Consider the following 26,536-nt stretch of genomic DNA (forward strand, 5'->3'; position numbering starts at 1 on the left):
ACACTCAATGAAGCATTTTGATTCATGTCTGGGTATACCTGGGGAAAAGAATACCAATCTCTGAAAATATCTGAAAATTAGCAGTATATGCTATGCCTCACAATATAGCAACTGACTGCAAACTTCCATCATAAAAAAAAAACAAAACAACTGAGACTTGAGGACATCTGTGAAAAAAATCTTGAAAGTAAATGCAAATTCTGAGCTACTCCTCCAATTTCTCCTGTTTCCCCCCAGTAGTTTTCTCTGCAGTGTCAGTATTACAAAAGTACTTGAAAGGTAGGTTAAAATGATATCTTCCAATCTAACATTGCCATGCAGCTATTACCAAAGTTACACTTTACCCATACATTGTTACAATACTTTTAGTGCTTCTGAAAGCTACAGCACAGTACCTGAACCTATGAGGAGCAAAAGGACACATCGACATTTTCTGATTTTTTTCTCAGGAAACACAACCAAAAATGAGGAAGAGAAGGGCAGGCTATTACACTATGCATTCAGTTTTGAGATAAAACAACTATTAAATCATACAGTGGGGACACTGATTTGTGAGTAGTCAGGAAGTAAAAATTCCCTTTCAGGAATTACAACACTAGTCTTCACTCTAGCGACCTAGGAAGGAAGCAAAGGTAAATACTACCAACACAAAATTCTATGCCCCATCTTTACCTTTTCTGTTCCCCTAAGTGTGAATAAATGTGAAAACTAGAATGTTTGCCAAAACAATCTCCTTTTTGTCAAATATACTGATACCTAAAGCGTTCCCCTTTGGGAGGTGAAGGCCAGATTTTAAAATACAGTCATATTCAAAGGAAACAACAGAACTGTATACTCTTCATTTATTCACATAAACATCTGGTTTGCACACACAAAATAGTAAGTGATGCATTCACATGATCAACTTACTATATCATTAAGGAAATATCTGATAGAACTGTAAAGAGAGTGATCACCTTTGCAAAGAGTTTCTTGTTTTTCTAAATTAAGTTTTCTAAGCACTTACACAAAAACTTATATCCGAAGAGACAAACCACACATGAAACCAAAGAGTTTCTAATAATTAGTTTGTCTCAGACCTGAATTCAATTTGACCTATTATTTTGAAGTTTTCACTGAACCTTAACCAGAATTGAAACATAACAAGTACTACATAGCTTCTGAAATTCAGCATACTGGTTTGACTAATCGTTGACACCAGCTAGCAAGGATCAGTTTAAGGATGGGAACTGTCTGCACCAGCTGGTGCTTGCAAGGCCATAGTTCATTGTAGTCTTTTGCTATCACCTCCTTAATCAATTTATTACCCATGTTTTCTCATCACCATGGTCCTTCAGTGCAAGCTGCCTTTTCTCCACCCTGACACTATGCCATTTGCTGTGAACCACCAGTTTCTTGGTCAAAACAGTCAGATTTTGCACCTGCCTAAGGTGAGCTTTGATCCCCAAAAATGACTCCTGTTTTCCAGCAGTGTAGTCCTGTGTGCTGTAGGTCCTATTTTAATTTCTCCACTATCAGCGTAACTCCTTCTGATCACTGGCACAGCACAGATACCACTGATGTTTCCAGGGCAGTGCCCTCCAGCTGTTTCACTTTAGCTTCTCAACCTCTTAAGATTCAGGCAACTGAGAATAAGACATAGGATTGTGCTGGGAGCCCAGATGATGGCTGAGGAACGAGACCTGAAAGCTAACAATTCTTCCTATATGAAATCCATATTTGAGGCGTGCCCCCATCATATGAACTTTTTACATTTTCAAAAGGTGTGTTTTCCAGGGAGACAAATTCACTGACCACTTCAGTAATCCAAAATAGTTCAAACTAGGTGACACTGAAAAACCATACTGCATGGACGGTAAAGCTAGGAAGAAATGGGTGCACGGCATCACCAGAACTTAAACTGGCTCAAAAGAAAAATCACTAGCTCAGTTCCAGCTGAAAATTTTACTGCCTAGTTCTTTGTGAAAGAGAAAGCAATTCCCAAATGTAACTCAGCAAATTACAGGGCAATTTTCATCATAGATTTACTCATATAGGAATCTAAATCTCAGAGTCAAAGCAACGCAGCTTAATTTTTAGCATTAATCTTGTAATTTCTGTAGAATACTATCAAATCGCTATGAGTTTTTACAAGCTTGTATAAGTATGTCTCTGTTCATGGGCTGGGAATAGCAGATGTGTTCATGCAGTTGTGCTTTCAGTTTGTGCAAGTTGGACAACTGGAATTGGGTATTTGTGCATGATCAGCTTTGAAATTTTGTTTGCCCCACATGTTTGTTTGTAAACCGTACTGCCTCTCTTCACAAATGTGCCTGATTTTATGTTCCTTGTGATGTTTCTAAAAACAGCTTGCAAAGAATATTAAAAAGCTTGTTCTAATCTGCAAGCCTCTGCCTCATTTCATCTCTGCATCCAGTTCAAAACCCACGAGGAACACTCTACTTACACACAAATCAATATAAATTTTTTATTGGCCTGCCACAGGCTCAATTTCCAAACAACTTTAGTTTAAAGCAATAAACTGACACCAAATTTTTAAATTCATTAAGTTATCAATCCCTTTTAATAGAACAATTATCTGCTTTTTATATGGGTAAACTGTTTTTATTTACTGCTATGTTCAGCCTAGTTTCAGACAGCCAAAGAAACAGGGATCCTATGTCTTCTTAGGGGACTCTGTTCCATACCTTAACAGACTTTGTGTCAGGAAGACTTTTCTAATCGGGTCTTCACCCAATGCCTAATGTCTTCAGTACACCTTGGATTAAGCTAGTTCACATCTGTTCTGCCTTGGTTTAAACCTTTTGCACACAGTGATAGGATGGACAAACTAGTTTTATTTGCCAAAAAAAAAAAAAAAAGTTTATGTTTAACAAAACAATATCTTCAAATTTGGATCAAATTTGGTGAATCAAAATCTGGGAAAAAAAGTTCACATATAGTCATAAAACATTGGGAAAAACTCTTGGGAACTTCACACCCTCCCAGAACCCCAAAGGAGCTACAGAAATAGTTAACAAAACAGCAGGGGCAAAAAGTGGTGGCAGCAATGCTTTATTTTTGAACAGCCCAAATTATTAAGGCATCATTTGGAATATTCAAGACTCGGGTCCAAATCACCATGCTTGTTTTGAAGCAAGGTTTTTATGCAAGGTAGGTCTGCTAGTGAATGTAGCAACACTAAGAGGAGGCACAAGTTTTAGGATAGGTGAAGAGGTTGTTAGATTCAAATTTATCCAATCAAATTGGGTCTTCATTGACATCAGAGGATCTAGAGAGATAAGCATCAAAAACATTGTTCTCTTTTCTGTTTGTATTAGGAAAAAAACCACAACAGACCTGAAAAAACCTGGGAAAACTACCCTAGCTAGTTTGTCAAAAAGTCATCTAGATGTGACTTCTGTCATGTAAGTACTTTCATAGGGAGAAAACAAAAGTCGTTAAAGCTCATGAAACACATGAAAAAAATATTGCTCTATAAAACTAGGTAATATTGGATTAGAATCATGGCATGGGCTTTTTAACAATGAAGCTGATCGGGCATCTAAAGAAAGAGGCAGATATTTGATGAATTTTCTATCTCTTGAAGACTTCTGAATACGACAAACTATAGTCAAACACATGTGAAAGGAGTAAATAGATTAAATTCTATGGTCAATGCCACAAGCAGGCAAACTACATGATCTAATGACCACTGCTGACCATAAAATTGTTCAGTCTAGGTTCACAGAACACAGTTTAAGTCCAATCATTCTTTCCATTCACAGGGAGGCAGGGCTTGAGCCAAGATAATATGGTGGAAACACAAATGAGGATTAGTGTAATCAGTATCCTAGGGATTAAGTAAAATTGCCTAAATGTTTAAACCATATTTTTACATTTAATGAAATCAAACTTTTTAAGCTGACAGTAGATTCCTTTTCTTATCCAATAATTATTAAAGATCATAAAGATACACTCACAATTTATGGGTGTTGAAGTAATTTGGCTGTTTTACAATGCACCCGAGGCATGCAGATATATCTTTACAATCACACACCCTGAACTGTGTGAGCACCTGGCTGTGCTTGTTACAGAGTGAGGGTTAAGAAAGTGCTTTCTAAGTTACTGTTACTTACATAGAAAGAATTGAGAAACACACTTAAACAGAACAAAAAAAATAGTTTTAAACAAAGCTGAATTCTAGGACTGTCACCATTGGTGAGAAATTAATGAATTTATTTGACTATTTAGTTAATACTTCAACTTTTGTTTTCCCCCGATATGAACAGAAAGGTGATACTGTTTAGTTTACTTTCTGGAAGAAACTATTGTGTCCAGTTTAAATGAAATCCTAGTCTATTTTAGGACACATGGAGGAAGATATAAAGAAAATATTCTCCAGTAAGTACAAGTATAATTACTGATCAATATTCAGCAAAACTTCAACCACCATTTTACTTGACTTACTATGTACAGAGTAGGAAAATGTCCCCACTTGTCCACTGAAATATTTTCACTTCCCCTCCCAATATGGCAGCGCCAGGTCCTGGAGCAAAACATGTGATGCAAGAAAAACAACTTGGATTACCACAACTTAAGGACAGAACAATCTAGTCCAGCTCAGACACCCTGAGTAACAGTCCTGGAGAGTTGCTGCCTGAGTTAGACACAGCACTGTTGGTCCCAGTCGGCGCCGTTACTCAGTTACTCTGAGCCTGATGGAAAAGACTTCCACTATTGCCTAATTTCCCCCAACAACTGAAGTCCCAGAACTAGGTAAGAGACAGCTGGTTTGTCTTCCTTAAAATATTAACTTCAAAAAATACCAGCTGTGGCACTAAGACCATTCCAGAACGTATAGCAAATTTTAAAATATGCCGTAGAGAAATACTCTGGAAACATATGACAGAGGGGCAAAAATATGAAAAGGTCTGCTGTTTATGTTTTACTTTAAAAGGAATCTTAAAAGATTTGAAATTAAAGTATCATTTATAAAAACATGGACTAGCCTTTTCTACATAATCCTGAAGCTTATAACATATTCCTTGCCATTCCCACCATCTCTTTTCTGCTTTTGCAATCAGCGCGAATATATTGTTTATATATTTATTAAGATTTTTTAAAGTATTTTGAGGATAGCTAAGTGAGCTGTCATACATCATTTCTGCTAAGTTCCTGTAATGGTCCTGAATTCCTCAAAATTGAAATCAGCTCTGTGAATGTAAAAGACATAAACAGTCAGCCCTGATGACTAAAAAAGGCGAATGAGGTAACGGTAATGCCGGTGAAGCTGTTTGTCTCCAATGTACCATAAATAGTGAAGTGAAATTAAAATTTTTCAATCAACATCAGTTATTCACATGCATGCATGCACGCACACATGCGCATATGAAAAAACTGCCTGATGAGAAGCAGACAGGATCAGAAGTTCAAGTAGAGGTTCTTGGAAAAAAAAAAAAATTGTTGGGATTTTTAATGTTGTTGTTGTTGTTCCTGTATTGCGGGTTCTCCTAGTTGCAGGAAACGATGGATTGGAGCACAGACTTCCTTCATTTCCTGCAAACTTCCCCCATGCAGAAGTCACTTTTCTCACCCATATATCTAGTCCTACTGAAGCTTCCCCCAACACATTAAATGATCAAAAAAAGAGAGCAGGTATCACTGACAGTCATATCTGCTCTGTGTATTGAAATGTACTGATCAAACAAATAGATACTGCACTGTTATTTCCACAACTATAAGTGGTCTTTCCCACACATGGAGAAAATAAGTATAAATACATAATAAATAGGAATACATATTTAAAATAATACATAGAGTTTTTTCCAAGAATGTCCTTCCCTTAGAAATCAAAGTATTTTTTAACCATTAATTAAGATCGAAAAACTGCAAACGATTAGTAAGGTGAGACACAGAGAGTGATTTGTCCATGTTTAAGGAAGAAATTTGTGGCACGGTAAGGAAGTCCTATTAGATTTCTCGCCTCTTCGTCTTGTTCCTTAAAACAATTCTTCTAAGAGATTGATCACAATTAGTCTCCATGGAACCTAGACACCATTTAATGAATCATACAACAGGAAAGGCCTATCTCTGAAAAAAATGTCTTTCCTGTTTCAGTAGTATATTTGTAATGCACAGTGACAGAAGAAGACCGGAAAAAGGGACATTTCTCCTGAGTGGGTTGATTAATTAACATAGATTGCCTGAATTCAGTCCAAGAAATCTATGCCAAGGAGGAATCCTGTACTGCCTTTCCTAACTGAGCTTGGAGCAGTCCCCCAAACACATTATCTCAAGAGCACAGAAGGAAATCACGAAGCCAGGTATGAAATTGGCTTTTCTGGGCAATAAAGACATCCTTGATGCAGATCACGGGCCAACAGACAGAAATAATGTTTATCAAGCCAGGAAATGGGGATGTGAAGAACATACAATATAAACATTATCAAAACTAAGAATAGTTGTTTTGCCTGGAAGAGGTGTTTTACACAGTTTCTACAGTTATATTGTTTCCTGCTTGATGAGAGATGATTCCAAAGTGTAGGCTTATATCCAAATCCCCAACTCGCTAAGGCTTAGAAGGGGTCAGAAGTGAGGTTTATTTCACAGAGGTTCCTGCTAGTTAATAAATTCTGTAAAGGTTGGTTTGTTAGGGACAGCTGAATGCATTGTTTCTTTCTTTAAAATAAAATAAAATCATATTACAAACACTTTTAACTATAAAAAACAACTGGCAGCTTTTAAAAGTCAACATTAGACATTAGATAATGCAGAAGCTGGGAATATTATTATTTGAGTTTCCTAAACCGTATAAAATAGATGATAATGGAAAAGGTTTGGGCAAGATGGCATTGCATCCATTAGTTTTTTCTACATAACCAGTATGGGTTGGTATCCATTATGCTCCACATTGCAACTCAGAATAAATTACTCAGTGGCTTCCAGAAACCCACATGCTACCACTCTTCAGAAAAGTCCATTACTCTTTGGCAAAGTAGTTCAAGACTAACCCAGATGCCAAAGCTTCTTGAAATTTTGTCCCTTCATTTAACTGTATTGTCTCTGTGCCATCCAGCATCATCTGCAAACTGGCACTCTATAAAACATCTCTCCCCTATCATTTTTTTCCCTCAAAAGTACTTTCTGTGCTCTACATTTCCCATTTTCTGAGAACTATGTCATTTCCTCTCCAGATCTCCATGGAGAGGGCTAAGCACAACAGAGCTGAGAAGATACTGAGGTTAATCACAGAATAAGAACATAATCCAAGTTGGAAAGAACCTCAGGAGGTCTCCAGTCCAAGCTCTTGCTCAAATCAGGGTCAGGTCTTAGGTCAGACCAGGTTCCTCATGGCTTTATCTAGTTGTTTCTTCAAAACCTCCAAGAACAGAGCCCACACAACCTCTCTGGGTAACCTGCTCCACTGCCTGGCTGTCATCATGATGAAAAATGCTTTCCTGATACCCAGTCTGAATCTCTCTTGTCTCTCATCCTCCCACCATGCACTGCTGTGAAGAGCCTGGCTCTTCACGTTGATAACCTCCTTGTAGGTGCTGGTGGGGGTGATGCCAGGACCCCCTAGGCTGCCTTTTCCCCAGGCTGAAGGAGCCCCTGTTCCTCAGCCTCTCCAGCTGAGATGCTCAAGCTCCTGATCATTTTCGGAGCCCTGCCCCGAACTAAAGATGAGAAGCTGACTTCAGACTCAGAAGAGATTCATCAGTACAGCCCTGCAATCAGATGAACCAGTCCTGCGAAGAATTAGTGCAGTCCCAAGCCTTTGGGACTCAAGCAAGGATCTCTGACATTATTGCACCTTCTGTATATGTATATGATATGTCAAGTATATGTATATGTACATGTATTTGACAAGTCAGCTCTAGAATAACAACATGAATATACTGAATGGTATATGTGAAACATTATCCTAATGAAATCATTCAACTACCACAGAACCACGTTTTTCTTTAAATTGGTCTTGCAATCTTTTATACAGTCACTCTTAGTCAGACATGATGAATTCCCTTTTTCACATCCGTTCTTGAATCTAAGATATCTTGCTAATAGTAACAGCAGTGTATACGTGCAAAAACATTTTTCAATGAATACTTGAAGCAAGAGATATCAAAATACAAGGTCTGTATCTCTCCTACCATCCGCACACATTTTGAAAAGAAAAATGAATAGAAATATGGTTTTATAATGTGACTTCTCCAACTCCAGTTCCACCAGTACCTTACAGTATGCTTATCAGCACACATTGTATCTCAGGCTGGGAATTACAAAAAAAGGCAAGGGTGAAAGCAATGACTAGGTGTGGAAAGAACCAAATTCAATAACCATATCAAAAGATATTTAAGCAAAGGAGGTGTATGAATCACCAAGTCCAACATTAAAAATGTAGCCTACATTAAAGTCAATGGCAAAATCCCTCAGAATTTCAAGATGCAAGATCTACAAGTGAGGATTCACATACAGATTTGAACCTACTCTCAAAGTGGGGACATGACTGGAAAGGACTACTCCAAACCAATATGCTGGACACAGAGGCCAACCGTGACACTTGGAGCCGAAATCTGCCAGCATGCTCTCACTCAGTGAGAGTGTATGTCACTGCACTCACAACTTTACTTGGCAGCACAAGTCTGAGCTCTGTCAAGAGCCTCAAGTGTGATGTCCAATTCAATTTCTAAAAGACCCATTAAAATCTGTCTTATATGGTTAAGAAGTAACAGTCACCCATTTTTATTTTGGGATCAGTCTCTCCCCAGTCTCTTTAAGGAGAGACATTTTTCAGTCTATTCAGTTTCAACATTCACATTAATATCTTTACTAAGCAACCTTGAGCCAGAAACTGAGAGCTTAGTAAACTTGTTCTCTACCAAATATAATATATTTAAATATAATCACATTAAAAAAAAGTTGTTACTATTTTCAATAAACATTATGAAACAGTTTATCTACCAGAAGCCTTCTCTGCACACTCTTCCCTGTACTCTTCAGATATCTCATTGAACCAGGACAATTCCAGGGTACTTCCATTACACACCATCAGCAGTGGCCAAACTCACTTATGCACTTTCATTTTGGGACAGAGTAATGCACTGTATTTCCAGTGATATCAATAGGTCCATTCTGCTCACACTGAATGAGTGTCCTTCACCCTTTCCTCCCCTGTCTCTCCCCTCCTTATCCTCCATGCCAGGAAAGGAAGGAATTCTCCTTTTCCTGCTCAAATATCCAATAATCATTTCAGCCATCTGCTTCAATACAAGAAACTCTTCATAGAAGCCCATCTAAATGGCAAACCATTAGAGATTAAGATGATTTATTTTAGTTTAGTGCGGTGTCACTGGTTTAATAAAATAAAAAATAACTAAGGATTTGGGAAGTACTATGGCTTACCTATGTAAAAATTCACTCTCTTGCCAATACATTCTATCGCTGCTGACAGACATTAGAACAATCCTTTCATCTCCTTCCTCTTCTTGCAGTTTAACCTATCCCCTTAAGGAGTATTTGCTTTCTCTAAGATAGATTATACATCGTATGCAGCATGAAAACCTTACGCGCTTTCTCTACCATCTGCAAGGCTTTTCTGCCCACTTCTTTAAAAAGAATTAAATCAAAACCCTTATTAGTCTTTTCATTTTGGATAAATAAACCAGGATTACTTTTCTGTTAGAAACTAAAACAAAAGGGTTACTATTTCCAGATATGTGCATCTAAATTAGAGAAGCATTTTTGAATACAATCAACCAAACATCCAAGCCTAGTGGGACCAAATGTGGAATGCAAACTGTGATAAAGAGAAAATATGAAGCATACACATACACGCACACAAAACACCCCCTCTATTCATGCAGAAAACATGATCTAATATGGGATTGATTTCTTTCAAATAATTCTTTCTGTATCCCAGTGTGATTCCAGGATGTGCAAATTAAGATAAATTTTATGGGTCAAATTCTTCTTACCACTACATGTGCTCAAGTCGACTGAAATTGATGACAACTGGATGCTGTGTCAGAGGATGGAATTTGGCACAGAAAATCACAATGTAAGGAGAAGATGTTATAAAAATAAAAATGACATGGTGCTTTGAATGAGAGAGGAAACAATTCTCAATGTGGCTTGGGAGAGAGAATAGCACAGAGAAGCAGAAAAAGTTGACCCAATAGCTAGTAGATTATCAGATAAGGCTCAGTTGTCAAAACAGAGCCAACTGCGAGGATCTGAATGAGAATTTTCGTAATGACTCCAGATGAACCTTACCCCGTTCCATAACTCTAACAGAAGTAAAGCTACACCAGCTCCAAGGCGTGATCCACTTAGAGCTTAAAAGAGACTAGTTTAATACTTCTGTATTCTTTGGAAATCTAAAATAGCTATTTAAGACTTCATCATTGCAGAGCTTTATGTCTAATCTCATTAAACAAAATAGTGTGATGAAACCTTCAGTATGAACTTCCCTCCTCTTGCTTCTTTTTTTTTTGTGTTTTACAACAGAAATGTCCCTAAAAGAAGCCTGTGTAACTTGCAAAATAGACCTAAATCAAAACCAGATTCACATATTCGTGTAGATGATTTAGCAGTAATATTTCTAGCAGTGGGAGTTTGCAAATATTATCAAATCCATGTTCATGTTTATGACAACTGACCGATGAAAACCAGAAGCTATTCTGACACACGTTTTAACCCATTTTTCTGCTACCGGAATGAATAGAAGCACAAATGTCTTCCTGGTTAAACTTTTGTTCATTTGAGTGAAATGTGAAGATGTCTCATGTCCTCAGCTGAGTTCCAGAACTACTCAGGATGTCATGTAGCATTTAATTTCAAGCTCCACTTAGAAAAAAGAATTAAACATCTAACCTGGAACAGCTATCCTCCCAGCTGTTGGATGATTCATTTCCATCACAAGTCCATTGTGCAGCACCTAGAAAAAAAAACACAAAACATGTATGTAATAAAAACAAAAATAATCAGTTCCTAAACTCAAGAGGAAAAGAGAGATAAATATTCTTAAGTGCTTTCACAGAAAATCCGAAAATACAGGGAGCTACTATTCAAGTAAGTTGTCTAATTTGTAAAATGAAAGCCCTGATGTTTGACACTACTCTCTATTTTATGCATCTAAATAAACACTTCAGTAAGACTTTACAAGTGTAACATATCTTTAAGCTCTTCTATCCAACATCAAACATAAGAAACTGAGCTGCAGAGCATACCATGCTTTCAACCACCAACAGACAACTCGCACCAACATGGAATGAGAACTAAAACCTTCACCCACTTTCACTTTTAATCTGCAATATGTATTGAAGGCCTATGCACAACTTATGCTCTAGTGGGTTTTTTTTTCACTGTTACTCAGTTGCTTTTGAGCTCGTGATGGATCACACTATGAAATGCTGTCTTAGTAGTTCTTACAAATATGCAGGAAAGATGCCATAATTTTGATGTTATTTCTGTTCTTTCGAGTGTGTATGCCATGCTTCAGCTCCGTGGATATCTGTATGGGATGATTCTTCATCACAATTTCCAGTTCCTTGTTATTAACCTCAACCAGAAAACAACGTATGATGCCAAAATTCTCAAGTAACAGAGAAAAGGAAATTCATAATAGCAAACTCTCTGCTATTGTTCCAAAGCCAATAAGTAATCTTCATCAGTTCCTTACCTATTTCTGCCATCCTTCTAACAGTTATCTTAATCACATAATCAGAATTCTTAAAAATTATTAATTTGGTTGTTGAAAGATCCTCTACAAATAAAAAGCCTCCCATTAACCAATTATTTTCATATCCAATGTAACAACAAATCTGAAATAGAGTGCCTTGCCAAATGTATCAGCTATAGAAACGAGATAGGCAAAGACTGTTAAGTGATCATGTAATACATCTACCTATTCACCTTGCACCGTGAACAACACTAGCAACCTTAACTATTAATGACAGGTGTTGGTCTAATTATTCTTGAAAATTTCCAGTTAACAAGATGACAATTTTCTTACGTAGTCTGCACCGTATTTTCTATTTTTATTGTTAGAAAATTTTCTCCTAATACATAATCTATATATCGTTGCTTTGTATTAAACATCTTTATTCTTGTCTTTTCCCCAACTAGACACAGAAAACCAATCACTAATGTCTGATTATAATCACATCTTCCTTCAGTCTGCTCTTTTCTAGACTAAACAAAACTAATTCCTTTAGCCATTCTTTCCAGGTCAAATTTTGTGAAGCTTTTATCTGTGTAGCATAGCATGCTTAAGAAATTCCCATTCCTGAACAGGTGGTGTCAAAAGGTCAGGTCAGCTTTCTCTTAGCTTGTGGGGTGAGTCTATTTAGCTGACATTTAGAAATCCAGATATTTCCGATAATAGATGCTCGTGGAAGAATGTCTGTTCACTGGTCTAATTGTTTGGAGCTGTACCAAATCATTAGTTCTATTTCTCTTTGGGAGGGTTAACGCCAGTTTTGGTAGACATTCAAGTGAGACATTCAGATTTTTTTTCCAAATGACAGAATTGGAAAATATAATTGCTTGTTTTAACTCATATTTAGAATCTTTCCAGCTATGCCCTTAACCAAACAGTATTGGAAGTTTGGCCTCCTTTCTCTGTAACTTACTTACATAGACTTTCTTTATGCATTTAATTATTTGTGACCTAAATGCAAGAAAACATGCTTATTTGAACCTGAAATCAACAGCACACTCAGGTGCTTAAGCACTTCTTTAGATGGCAAATTAAAGGCTGTACTTAAAAGTTGCACCATTTGGTTAAAGAAAAACATACAGATTCTCTAGCAGCTACTCAGGCTCCACAAAATTCATGCCTTCCTGTGTTCTGGGTTTCTAAATTCTTATTCTAACAAGGCAGACATTACTTTTAAAAGATTTCCTTTTGTTAGACTCAAATTCCATCTCCCTTTTGTTTACAGAATGAACTAAGAAAACCCTGAAGTATCTTTGAGGATCAGCAGTCTAACTTCTGTTCCCTTTTAAATGAATTCCTTAAGATGCAGTCAAGCTTCCTTTCCATTTTCACGATAAGTACGGTGTTGATTTTCCCTCTCAGATACCTTATTTTCTCAAAAATGATGCAATTGTGAGTACTCTTATTACTCTTATTTTCTACAGTTATTAAGCCTACATTGGTATATTCAGTTCCATCTTTTCTTTTGAAGAAAAAAAAAACCAAAACCCCAAGCAATGAATCTGGACAAAGACTGGTTTTTTTTTCCCCAGATCAGCAACACTGTTTAAATGAACTGGGTAATTTCCTGTTTCATGTGTTCCACTATCAGGATTCACAAAAAGAAATTGAAAAAACAACTTCACTGAATCCTCCTCATATGCATTCTAAAAACTATGAAGGAAACATATAAGATTACTGCATCCTAGCCTTTGGAAGAATGCAATGTTCACGTCCATCATCATCAAAGACAAGGAAAGTCTGAGGACAAAAAGACAGAACTTAAAGGTCTTCTCCTCCATTGTCTTATACCACTTAAACGGTCATGATCCTTCTGATGAGATAGAGTCCTCTATCTCCTTTCTAGTCACCTTAGCTCAGCATAAGGAACTGGTGAATCAAGAGGATCATGTAAAAGATGACAGCCATCAGTAGAACCATTTTTAAATTTTCTTCTCCATATTTCCAGGCTGGAAATACTCTATTACTATACATCTGTTACTATTTGAGATTTTGTGAATCAATTTAATGTTTGGGTGGCATTTTACACTGATTATGAGATCATTGTAAGGGTATCAGAAGCACAGCCTTTTGTCTTTCAGTAATAACCTTTTCATGCCATTTAATTTTATTCCAAATACAGTCATCTTGTAGATTAAAGAAGGAATCTCTCTTGTCTGTCTACTGGTTAAAGAAGATCTAATGTCACCATTTTGTAATGTTATCTCAACAATAGTACTAGCAGTGTCCTGCTGCTACTTGTGACATGTTCATGTAGGATTTTTTTTTTCTGTTCATACATGTTTATGTCTTTCCTCCTGACACTTAGAACTGTAAAGGAAATGTCTTTCCTATTTGCCAGAAAGAAAAAATTACATGACATGAAATAGTAAAAATATCTCTGCATTCTACTGAAGTCAATAGAAGATAGGGTTGCTCTGATTTGTGCCATCTGTTATAATGACTCCTGCATCAACATTTACTACATAATCTTTATTTTTAAAAATGTGTTTTCTTGCAGACGTATTTGAAAAACTATATAGATATTATATATACAATGCAGAATGTATAATTATCATTAGTTGCTACAATTCTGCTTCAGGATTATTTATTTATTGTATACAGTATCAGATTGATTGTATACAGTATCAGATTTGCCTATGTTACAAAAGGAAATATTGTTTGGTGATGGATAAAAACAACAGAAGTCACTATACTTTAAATCTATTTAGCTAGTATAGGTTATTACATGACTGTATTCAAATCACAGCAAATAGAACAATTCATATGATTATGTCTTATAACCTCACAGAATAAAATAATTTAATTTAAAAATTACTTCAATATTATTTTCCCAATCTTACATGCAAGGAATTCCACATAGAATCTTTTAAGCAAAGATCTTAATGTTTTACTTGTGTAATGCAAACCAAGGGTAATTTAATATATTTCATATATATTCTCAGTTGTTTCATCATTTCCTCTTAGCTTGTTATGAGAAAAACTACGGAGGATACTTACATCAGCTGCTATGAAGTTCACAGTATTTGGATATAACACCTTAAATGATTAATTTTGCTCTTTTCCCTAACGTTGTTAATAACTGCAAGTTAAAAAGTGGTTAAAATTTTTACAACAGGCAGAGTTAAAATCCCTTAGCCATCTGCTTTCACAAGGAGGATCAAATATTAACTCTAAGTTATATTATGAGTGGGCACATTCAGTTCAATATTGTAATTTTTCTTTCAGCATTTGAGTCTCTTTTGAGTCTCACTTAGAAGTTAAGTGACATATAAGGAAGAAAATGAAAATAAAATGAACTTCAAAAGAAATATAATTATGATATAAAAATACAATATAGCTGCAGAAATAATTTCAAATTTCATCTGCATGTAAAAGACTTGCAAGGCTGAAAATCTAGATCAAAATAGGGGCTTTATCTTTGATCACTTCGGACTTAAGAGTCATTCTTTGTGAGATCATATGGTACATACAGTGGTGCAAGACACTTTTTCAACTTTCACAGATACTTCAAGAAATTAGGTGAAACTCTCATTTTTCTATGACTGTACTATTCCTTAAGGTCATAAGACACAGAGACTATTAACGCGTGTGGTGGCTCTCTTTGGGACTTATGTGTGAGTACCTATTTATCTATCTAAAGAACAGCTAGAAAAACAATCACCATGCAGGATATGACTTCAGGATGAGCTAAAGAAATCTGTTTTTTCTTGGACACTCCACAACTTGTAAGAGTATGGGATGTCTGATCATGGGTCCTTTAACTGACAAATTCAGTAACGATACACATACAAAAGTATTCTTTTGATAAAAATATTATATAGCAAATTAACAGAAGTTGTGAAAGGGAAAATAATAATGACTACTATTATTAACAAGCATTAATTTTCATTGCATCCCTCAAAAATGAGTGGCTCTCTTACATGCTAAGGAAATAAAATACTTTACTGCATTATTGATGCAGCAGCACAAAGGGCAGGTAGGAGAATCAGAAGCATTGTTTCTGCCTTTTTTCACGTGGATAATGGGGTGTTTGGCCACCTAGTAAACATCTGGCAATTTTTACAATTATCATAAGGTTCATCTCCTACCGTGTTTGCTCATTTCAACTGTAATGCAACTGATTGTGCGCGTAACCCACCACCCATGACAACGCGGTTCTCCTTGAACTGCTGGCAAGGTTTCAAATCCATTCTAGGTAGTACCTAAGACACAGTTAGCTTCCAAATCCCAATCGAAGGAGATGCTGGAATCAGAAACGTATCAAACATGTTGTCAGTGCCTCCCCATCCCCCCAAATTTAAAGAAGTTCTCTTTGATGTAGAGCCATGCATTGGAAATATGCATTCGTACAGATACCACTCTCACAGTTTCATCTAGAGTTTAGTGAAAAGGAGTTTCAGGGCCACAAAGGAAATGATGTAACCATTTTCTCCATATTTTCGTAGCCACAAGATAGCTGGCTGTTGGTAAATGTAACTACTACTAGAGCCTCCAAGCCACAAGAAAATAATAATACTATTTTTCCTGTACATGCTGAACATAGAGCTATGGCCATAAACACCCCCTAAAGAAGTAACAGCGCATGTTGTGAACACAATGCCATGTTGAAATCGCATCCCACATCCTAAAACCACCTCTTTCCAAATAAAAAGATGTTAACTCATTTGAAATTTGAAAAGGATACTAAATGTATCCCTATGTGATGCCTGGTTCTGCTTGGTCTCCTATTTCTAGAACGATGTTAAGCAGCAGAATGTTTTGCATATCAGCATGGTCCCCCCCTCCCGTCCTTTTTTCAATGCAACAGGACCAGTATTTTCAAGTCTTGTTGCCAACGAAAGTTGTCTTTCTAACATCTAACATCTTTCTAACATACATAATTCTTGTATCACTAACAACTTTATTATTCTCCTTTCCAAACACAGCTTCTAACATATAGGGCTCACCTGAGGAAGATGACACTCTCTCTCTACCGTTTGAGGCATGTAAGTATTGTATTAGTGAATCACATCTATCTCTGCTTTACCTGCATCTACCTCTCATGTTTGAAGTATCTCACCATTTCATGCTGGAAGAGTGCTTAATTTAAACAAAAGTAATGTTCTTTACAAATTTTTTGAATGAGTGAAATCCAGGGGGGGGTTGTTTCTGGTTGCTTGTTAATTTACCTCTTTACTCTCAGTCCCTTATTCTGACACACTAAATGCTGTGAGTACATTATAGTCCCTTGTGTCCCTAGCACCGCATCTGTGATACTACATGAATACAACAAATGAAAACCACAGTTCACTGCAATGTCCTTATTCTCCATTTCTGCTTTCTGCTAGGCCCGTGCCTGACAGATTGTTTGCTCTGGCAGACTTTCCTTTGTGGGTGTGAGGTGATGGCTTTGACAAAGACCTTCTTATACCACAGCTTCACAGCTTTTTACACACATGCTGCAGACAAAATTACTTTTTATTGACATCGCTAGGGATGGGGTTTTGATGCCTGAAGCATGTATCTTTGGTTCAAAAAAATCCTGATCCATGTAACCATATTCAAATGCTGCTTGCTTTTCTACTTGGCTGCTGTGTCTCTCATTCTACTACAGAACACCTCAACTGGATTCCATATTGATTCTTAGGATTCAATCCTTACTTTTTATTTAGTATCTTTTGCCTCAGGAGTTTTCACATCCTCCAGTCTAACAGTGGTTCTATAAACTAGCTATTATCTCTTCAGTGTTGGAATTTAAGTTTTACAGTGGCCGTAACTTTAACCCAAAAAGGCCTGGTCTGATACAGGACTTCAGAAATCTTACCCACTCTCCTATACATCACTTAAGTCAAGAATTGCCATTCCGTTTGCACACTCTAGAGCTAAATGTTCCAAAAAGGCAATCACTCAGAGTGATGAGAAATTGCTTCCCTTATGCTTTATCCCCCTGTGACATTTGACCAGCTGAAGGTAGTTGAAGTCACCCATTATTACTACCTCGTTAAGCTTAGTTGATTCTTTGATCTCCTTCAACCTTTTGGACTCAATATCCGTTTCCTGATCAGAAGGCTCAACAGTATAGCCCTAATACTGCTCCCCCAGCTCTATGACCTAATCTGTCCTTCCTGTTCAGTTTATGGCCAGGTATTACACTCTCCTATTGATTTTTGTCATTTCAATATTCTTCTGTAATGGCTACTATGTCAAGATCCTCTTTATTTGACAAGAATTTCAAGTCACCTATTTTTTCTCTTACACATCTCATGTTGGTGTACAGATATGCATAGGTTTGTATGCATTTGGGGAAGCAGCCCAAGTGGTTTTTTATTTAACTCTTAAGTTTGACATTGTATTAGCTTTCCAGTTGTCCCTCCTTCAGTTTTGCTATACATTTCATTCTTGTTCCTTACACTTTTTGTATGACTGACATCATTAGCAGATGTCTTTAAACAGTGAGAGCCTTCATTTGTCAGCTTTTCCTCAACTCCTGTATGAGTAACCATACTCATTAATTTCCTACACCAGCAATTTATTTTTACGACGGTTCTAGACAACCCCTTCCACAGAGGCTCCTCCTCCTCCAAAGCTCTGTGTAAGTATCCCAATGGAAGTCCTACTCCTTGTCATCCATTAACTGAAATACCAAAAATCTTAAATTATGAAACCTGCACATTAGACTAGAAGCAGTTCAGAAGCGAGCATAAAGATGATAAAACTTCATCAGGTTTCCTGGATAAGTTTCCAGGATTCTTTTAGTAGTTCATATTACTGGCACAGAATATATCCACTACAGTGAGCTCCTCTCAGGCACCCTGTGAAAGTCAAGTTCTGGCTTCACCCTCTTCCTCCCTGAGAATCTACTCACCAAATTGTTTTTGTGGCCAACATGAACCAGACAATTAATGGTTTTAGTAATTCAATTTCCTAAATAACCTTTCCAATTCAATAACTGAAGTAAGGTATGACCCTGATACTTAGAGTAGTTCCCATATTAATGTTTTACTTCCCTTAGCACCTACTGCTACAAAATAAAAATGAAAAAGTTCTTACTGTTAAATCAGCCACAGTATAATGCACAAAAGAGAGAGACATTAAATAATAAAAAAATACTAAACAATGAAAACCATTTGTGACAGAGCAGAAACACCTTTGCCATTGTCTAATCATCAAACACATACTTATTCTTGAGAAAAAGTACTAAATTCAATTTATACCTCACAGTCTAGGTAAATATGAGACAGCTGCTAAATACGTCTATATAAATCTCATATGTTTTCGTCAGATGTATTGGAAAATAATGAGAGTAAAAGAAGGTACTTTTATTCTAATAGCAGACCATATTCCAGTAAAGAATCAGTTTTTTAACTCTTGTGGAGAAGCAAGTATTTCAGAGGGGTCTATTAGCATACGCTATAATAAATAGCTACAATTAATAGCAAGGAGATTTAAGAGAACAAAGATTTATAATTCATGTCAAAATAGACAAAAATGCAAGGAACAAGCCTGTAATTAACTGCATAAATTCTCTGATTTTCAAGGTTGCAGACCTGACCCTGACTTCAGAGGGGCTTTCCGGGTGCTCAGAAATCAGGCCCCTTCCCTCAGGTGCCCTGACAATCTCTTGCACCGCCGGACTGTGTACATTGCAGAGAGAGATTCTGTGCTTATTAGTTAAAATGCACACACACTTTTCAGATGTGTTTTTCCCCTGAGAATGCAAATGTGATTGTAAAACCACATTTTTGGTGGGTTTGAATGTGTAAATCCTAAATTCACAGAAATACTTAAGCAAAGAAGGTTGGCTGTACTGCTGCTTGGGTATGAGACCTGGCTCATCCTGATGGCAAGACAGAGCGTGGCTGTATTCGGAGCTCTGGGACCAAAGAGCCTGTCTCCAGCTGCGGCACACCTTTCATGTATAGCACTGATAACTCCACCCTGATCACCTGGAAGGTACTATCGAACCAGATTGATTTTATTACTGCAGCGGGCTGAAGTACTGATTGGTTTTGCTCCTTTCAGTCAGAATTGCCAGTAATTTACTGCTATCAACAGTGTTACAAACACCTGGGTTTCAATAACATTTTTCCTACTTTACATTATTAAAAATACTATATTCAGCATTTAAATATTATGCTTGCAGTTTCTCTGATCAAAAGGCATGGACAGACCTAACTACAAATAATTTTTAATAATGCAAGTGAACGTAAAAATGCAAAGTGTCCTGGATTGTACATGGGTTATATCATTTTGGTGTCAAGAATGTCACATGAAAGGCTTTCATTTAATTTTATTTCATCGTGACTTATCTCTCATACTACACAAAACCAAAATAAGTTTCCATATGTTTTCCTTTGTGGAAACTAACTTGTAAATGCAAATGAGCGCAAGTGTATTCCTACAATGGTAACAAGCTAGGACCGGCAGGCCTTCAAGCACTGCGTACCGTAGGTGGGAGACTGGTGGGGAGGACATACTGAGAACGTTTCCATTGCCACTCTTCTCATAACAATTCTGTAGATGTCTCATAAGCTCATTATATTCAGGGGTCATATCCAGACTTGCCTATGGAGCTGGCGATGATGAAAATCCTGAGGGTTTGTGTGGCGTTTTGTACAACTGAGATTTTTCAGAAGTACTTTTTCGCCATGTCGTATAGGAATAAGTCAAACACACTTGCAACTCTGGACTGAAAAATGTACTGAGGTGTTTGTCCAACACATAAGAGAACTGTTATTTCAAAATGTGCAATCTTTAACAATATCGAATAGCAAGAACACTTCCAATAGTTCTGTTATAGAAATCATGTGCTTTCTCAGATAGGCATGCATGTTATGGCAAGAATACATTTATAGAAGGAAAAGAAATCTCAAGAGTCAGGAAGCCTCAAATATTCATGAACTTACTGCTGGGCTAATAGTAAGCAAAGGAACCATTAACAGCAGCATTGTACCATCATGCCAATATATCACTTGGTTTCTGACGGTCCTTGGGGACCTCACCTGTTTCTCCCAGTACAAAATACATAATCAGTATAGGTTTTCCAATCTTGCACGCCACACTGAGTTCCCAAGAGCCTTCTTTTAAGTACGCCATCCATCTTTCACCTGCCATGTAAGTGTTGCGGTTTATTTATACATCATTCCATTGTTTTGTTAGAGCTAGTCTGTCAGCTCAGAGTACTTACCCCTTCCCAGGACTGCAAAACTTGCCCGTCCACAGAGGAATGCCACTTAACATTGGCACCTGCTTAGTGTTGTAAAGTACATCCAGATGGGCGTATCTCCTTGCAGACCCTCGGCCTGCTGCAGGCAGAGATTCGCTACACCTCTTCTCATAAGTGGTTTATTCCTGCATACTCTTGCACTGACCTTTGTAGCCCTTTAGAAAGGGAACTGTGGCTGCGGTTTGAACTACAGTGTTTTGAGTTAAGTCAAAGGAGTGTTGTGGAGAAACACAGGCAGACTACACTGGTAAGCAGTATCGATGCTGTTCAGTTTGAGTGTTGGGTTCTTCCTCAGTGCTGTATGTCCCAGGAAGTCAAAGGAACTTTCATCAACAGAAACTCTGGAACATGGAGATCTTTCTTGATTTACACTTTGCCCCGTTAACATTAGCCTTTGTAACAAAAACATTTCAGAGGGAGAATTCCTAACCGTGCGTACACCTAGGAGTTGGAATTCAAGAGTGCTACTTGCAAGACGTGTATGGTGAAGCATACTTAGGTGGAAAATAAGTTCCCACTTTGTAGCAGTATCTTCCACTCCTTTCTAACAGTTCAGTACTTAACAATTTTTATCCACTTTTCCATTATTAACATTTCATTTCATGAGTTTTATTACCCAACCAAAAAACTTCTCTCCAACTTGCAGTAAGGCAAAAAGAAATCTAAAGCCAGGCAGGTATTTCAGAGCTATGAGTGTACACATGAAAGAGATGATTTCTTTCAGAAACTATCTTCGTTTAAAAAAAAAACCCAAAACACACAGTTTTGAAAATGGTACATATCACAGTTACTTAGTCAACATGTGCATTAGATGCTCTGTGAGAATTTAATGTAAGAAGCAATTAGTATTTGAATACTGTATATATAACTGCGAGCAAAAGCCAAGAGGTTTTTAAATACAATGCTTCCTATGAACTTTGCAGTGCTTCCAGACTTCTCTTGCTTTGAAGTTAATGATCCTATGCCATTAACCTTAACAATGAAAACACAGGACCTAAATTTATAAAACACCACAGAAATATTGCAAGTTTGAGTGTTAGGGTACAGACATAACAACAGCCTGCAGCAACATCACTGGCTATTATACTATACATTTTACTGATGAACGAAATAATGGAATCTCATTCAGCTGGAAAACATAGATCAACTACTTAATGACAACCAATCTTAGGAAAGCATTGTTCATTTCCTTAATCCTTCCTTAAATGTTAGAAAGTTCTAAATATACCCCTAAAACCACAGAGAACCTGATAAAGCATTAAATGCATATTTCTGCATTGATCTTGCACATTACATTCCCATGTGTAGTCAGACCTGGCATATAAGAAGCCTGAACTTTGTTTTGCCTTGTCAGGCTCCTAGCGTGGTCACCCGTGAAGGCAGGTACCATGGCTAAGCCTCGACGAACTGAAGGATCAGCAACTCCCTGTGGAATTACCATGAATGTTATCACTGAAAACTTATACTCAGGAAGCTACAACACTGAATATAAGCCCTATCAATCCCTTAAGACATGCTTTCTTCATCTCTGTTTCCAGCACAATTGTTACCAGAAAACTGGAGATTCACAGTGTCTATGGAGAGGCAGAAACTCTCACATGTTCTCCAGAAAAAAAGCTTCATACCTCTTACAGATCAGTTGAATAAAGCACACAGTTGCTGAAACAAGTTGTTATAGAAGCTATGAGGGACCAAGGGGGGAAAGAAAAGGAAAACACTAAGATCTGATTTTTCCACTTAAAATCTTACACCAGTTTGCATAAACAAAGGCATTAAATAGTTCACCTGGGTAAATTCACATCTTCAAATGTTCTGAACTATTTTGGAAGTTATACCCAACTAACTCCTCAACTTTGTGTTGAGGGTTTCTTGTACCGCAACAGCAGTACTTGTTATTTAATATTACATAAATTAATACTAGAATTTGATAGCATTAAAAGCAGAATTGACAGTAATCTTTCATGACAGAAGAATACTTTTTCCAAACAGTTAAATCTAAGCAGATGTTCAATGTAATTGGAAACGCAATTTGTACATGTCTACATACTGAGGCATTTCAAGACCTTCATAATGCCATCAATTTGCAACACTTCACTGTATCTGAGTTTATTTGAAGCAGGTTGCACAGCAATTAACATTTGCCAGAAGAAATCTCTCATGTCAGGCCATAAGCACTACTCTGAATATTCTCTTTGTATAAGACCTTTCATTCTAACAGTGCTATTTAAGCAGATAATTAGAATGAAGGAGAAACAAACTATACAAAATGTACAGAGGCGACATCTAATAAAATAAAATAAAAGATATTTTTTAAAAAAGGAATTGCCTTAGACTTGCAGCTATTTTTAGAACCTGGGTTAAATTTAAGTACAACACAAATGCATCAAAATTTCATGTTTTGATTGAAATGCCACTAGCTTATTATACAGTATGTATTTCCTTCAAATGGCAAATCTATCTAATAAACTCCAGTCCTGCAAAAGGATTCTTCTTCCAGAAATACTTTTGGACAATAAACTTCTTTACTCTTTAGTACTCCATGAAGGCAACAAGAAGTTTGGGTACATAATGTCACTTGAGTATCAGAGCAAGTATCTGCTATACCATCTAGAAAAAAAAGGTCATTAAAGAATGCTGTAGCAGTAAAACTGAGTACGATTGGACTGGTGAATGAAATCGGCCCATTACTGTCATAGTGTGACTATATTCAGAAGTTCTTTTCATTTATCTGATTGATCACCTGCTGTTCAAGACATCAGTTGGGAGAGTTTAACGTTAAAAAATACTTGCTGTTTCATACCAAAAGGGAGAGTACCATAATGTTTGGTATTTTAAGCTAGTTTGAAAATAATATTGCACAGCAATACAAGTGTTACATAACTCTGTCATATCTTCTAAGTGCACATCACAGGATACTATTTAAAGAGTATCCTTTGAAAAGGATAGAGAGAGAAAGCATTATTTCATCGTATATCATTAATATATATATTTTATTACATAAAGTAGAGTGCATAAAACTAGAGATTTTTTGTGTTATGATTAATTGTTCCATATACCTGTTTGTTTGTGTTTCTAATTTGCCTGAACACTTCTTCCCCACTAGTCTGCTTAACTAAGGTCAACAAAATGCAGAGCTTGAAAGGGATATTCAAAAGGCAAGTGGTAAAAGGACATCTATTCCTTAACAGAGGCACATGAAGGTTGAAATAAAATAAGAACTGACGTAGGCTTTCAGTCCAAAACCTAGAAAAGCCTAAGTAATTTTTAGAAGTCTTTCTTTAATATTGTGACTTCCAATTTTGCACTATTTCAGTTCTGTGCCAACCAGAAAACAAAGTACAAAACAAAGAACGTGGAACAGAAGTCACAAAAATTGTCTTGCAATAAGGGGAAGACCAAAAGACATGACTACTTTTTCCCATGCTAAATAAGAATCACAGAATAGAACAGAACAGCACAGCACAGCATAGTTCAGCTGACCATCTACAGTGACCATCTAGTCCAACTCCCTGACCACTTCAGGGCTGACCAAAAGTTAAAGCATGGTATTAGGGGCATTGTCCAAAGGCCTCTTAAACACTGACAGAAATGGGGCATTAACCACCTCCCCGGGAAGCCTGTCCCAGGGTTTGACCATCCTCTTGGTAAAGAAATGTTTCCTCATGTCGAATCCAAACTTCCCCTGACAGACGCAGCTTTTGAGCCGTTCCCACGCGCCTTGGCACTGGGTCCCAGGGGGAAGAGCTCAGCACCTCCCTCTCCACTGCCCCTCCTCAGGAAGCTGGAGAGAGCAGGGAAGTCGCCCCTCAGCCTCCTTCTCTCCAAACTAGACAAACACCCTGACCTCAGCTGCTCCTCAGAGGACATGCCTGCCAGCCCCTTCCCCGGCTTTGGTGCCCTTCTCAGGACACATCCAAGTTATGGAAGATATTACCATTTAAAATATTTTAATGGTAGCAACAGCAGTTGGAGATGAGGAGCAACAAGTTAGGGTGATGTGCTGCTATGTAAAAACATGAAAATTAAATAGGAGAAACATAAACTTAGCACCATTTTAATTTCCTATTGCTAAAATCTACCTATGCTTTTAGATGGACAGAAAATTTAAAATTAAATTAAGTTAAAACATTATAAAATATACTATATAGAACATCCCTGGCTTTTTAGAAGACAGAAGGATTTTTCAGTGATGTGATCCACCTCTAGTATCTAGGTTCTGTGATTATGTAAAAGCCCAATATCATAGTAACTCCCATAACTATCAGGTCATGTCAGAGACCTACTGGAAATCCGTTCCCATAAAACTTCTAGCTTAATTTACACATAAGTAGATATAAATTCCCTTCAGTTAGGCTTTTCTTTTTCTTTAGAACTGAATCTGTATACCTGCAGATGTTTTCTCACTCATCTAATACCACTATTTAATTAAGATAAATAGAAAAAAAAAATTATTCCAACCCCATCCTCCAGTTACAGGAAACCAGAAATGGTCAAAACAGTTGCCACATAAAATTAATTTACAGTTACTACTAATATGAACTGCAGTGGAATATGTGACCTGGTGAGTTAGTGAAGGCAGTCAAAGAAAGGATTTCTCACTGAAAAAAGAACACGCATAGTGGGATTTCTTGCTCTGCCATGCATATATGGGATGATTTTGGAGATTAACCTTATGACCCACATTCACCTCAACTACCAGTAGACACTTGACTGAGGATCACAAGATAGTAACCAAATTGCCCTCATTATAGGCAATAGAAAGACACTTCCAGAGGGTGATGACGGCTCTGATCTTTGACTGTGATTATCTTTACTATGATTATGATATTACTCCATTAACCATGGAGTAATCTTAGAATAAGAATATAGCTACCTCAAAAATCTCACTTAAATGATTAGTTTTAACTGGGATGTATTCAGGACTGTGTACAATATTTCCTCATCTGTAAAATGTGGGAAATAATATTTCCACAATTTTTCAGAACAATAAAACGCACATGGGACACTGAAAGATACAGAAGGGACATAGCGTTGGGCTAATTTCAGATCAGTGGACATAAGGCAACTGCCTTCTGATTTACAGCAGCAGGGTGAGACAGGCTGCCAAAACGAATAAAATCCTCAGTATTGCTGAAATTCACTGTCACTGCTCCCCTATATCCATTGACACAGATGTTCCTTATCAGCTCTTTCCTTTTTACATGTGAAAAAATATTCAAAGGCTTAGACACAGTATGCCATGGGTTGAAGGAAAAAGCAGTAACGCATTCAGAAAATGTGACCTGAATAAGTGGTAAGTGTATAAGGACAACTCAGATGTGTGTATAATCCGGTTTTCACTTTCAGCACTGACAAATGCTCCATCTTTAGTCAAGCCTGTTTGTTTGCAGGCAGCTGACAGTTAGGGCCTGCCTGCATTCTCCCTTAATCCATCAACACATACTTGAAGAGAGAAGAGATACTCCATCTCCAGAGCAAATCTGGAGTTTTTTCAAGTAGGGCTCATGAAGATAGCTTACTTATTTGTCTTGCATAAACACATCACTCAGGAAGACAACATCAAAGACAGCAGAGTTGCAATAAGTCTGATGTTTGCTTTTTTGTTATTATTATTGCTCGGCTATCCA

At 37.1% G+C, this 26,536-nt stretch overlaps 1 protein-coding gene across 1 annotated transcript in view; it reads right to left on the reverse strand.

The window, feature by feature from the left end:
• SUGCT (succinyl-CoA:glutarate-CoA transferase) overlaps positions 1-26,536 on the reverse strand; it is a gene marked incomplete at its 3' end in the record, with an annotated part of 342,799 nt that overhangs the window by 47,068 nt on the left and 269,195 nt on the right. The window contains exon 12 of the mRNA XM_081996281.1: positions 10,855-10,918. Within this exon, the coding sequence (XP_081852407.1) occupies positions 10,855-10,918 (64 nt within the window). The remainder of the gene's footprint in view (positions 1-10,854; positions 10,919-26,536) is intronic.

The sequence above is a fragment of the Phaethon aethereus genome, assembly GCF_964289735.1.
Source record: "Phaethon aethereus genome assembly, chromosome: 2".
In the NCBI taxonomy this organism is placed as follows: Eukaryota; Metazoa; Chordata; class Aves; order Phaethontiformes; family Phaethontidae; genus Phaethon; species Phaethon aethereus.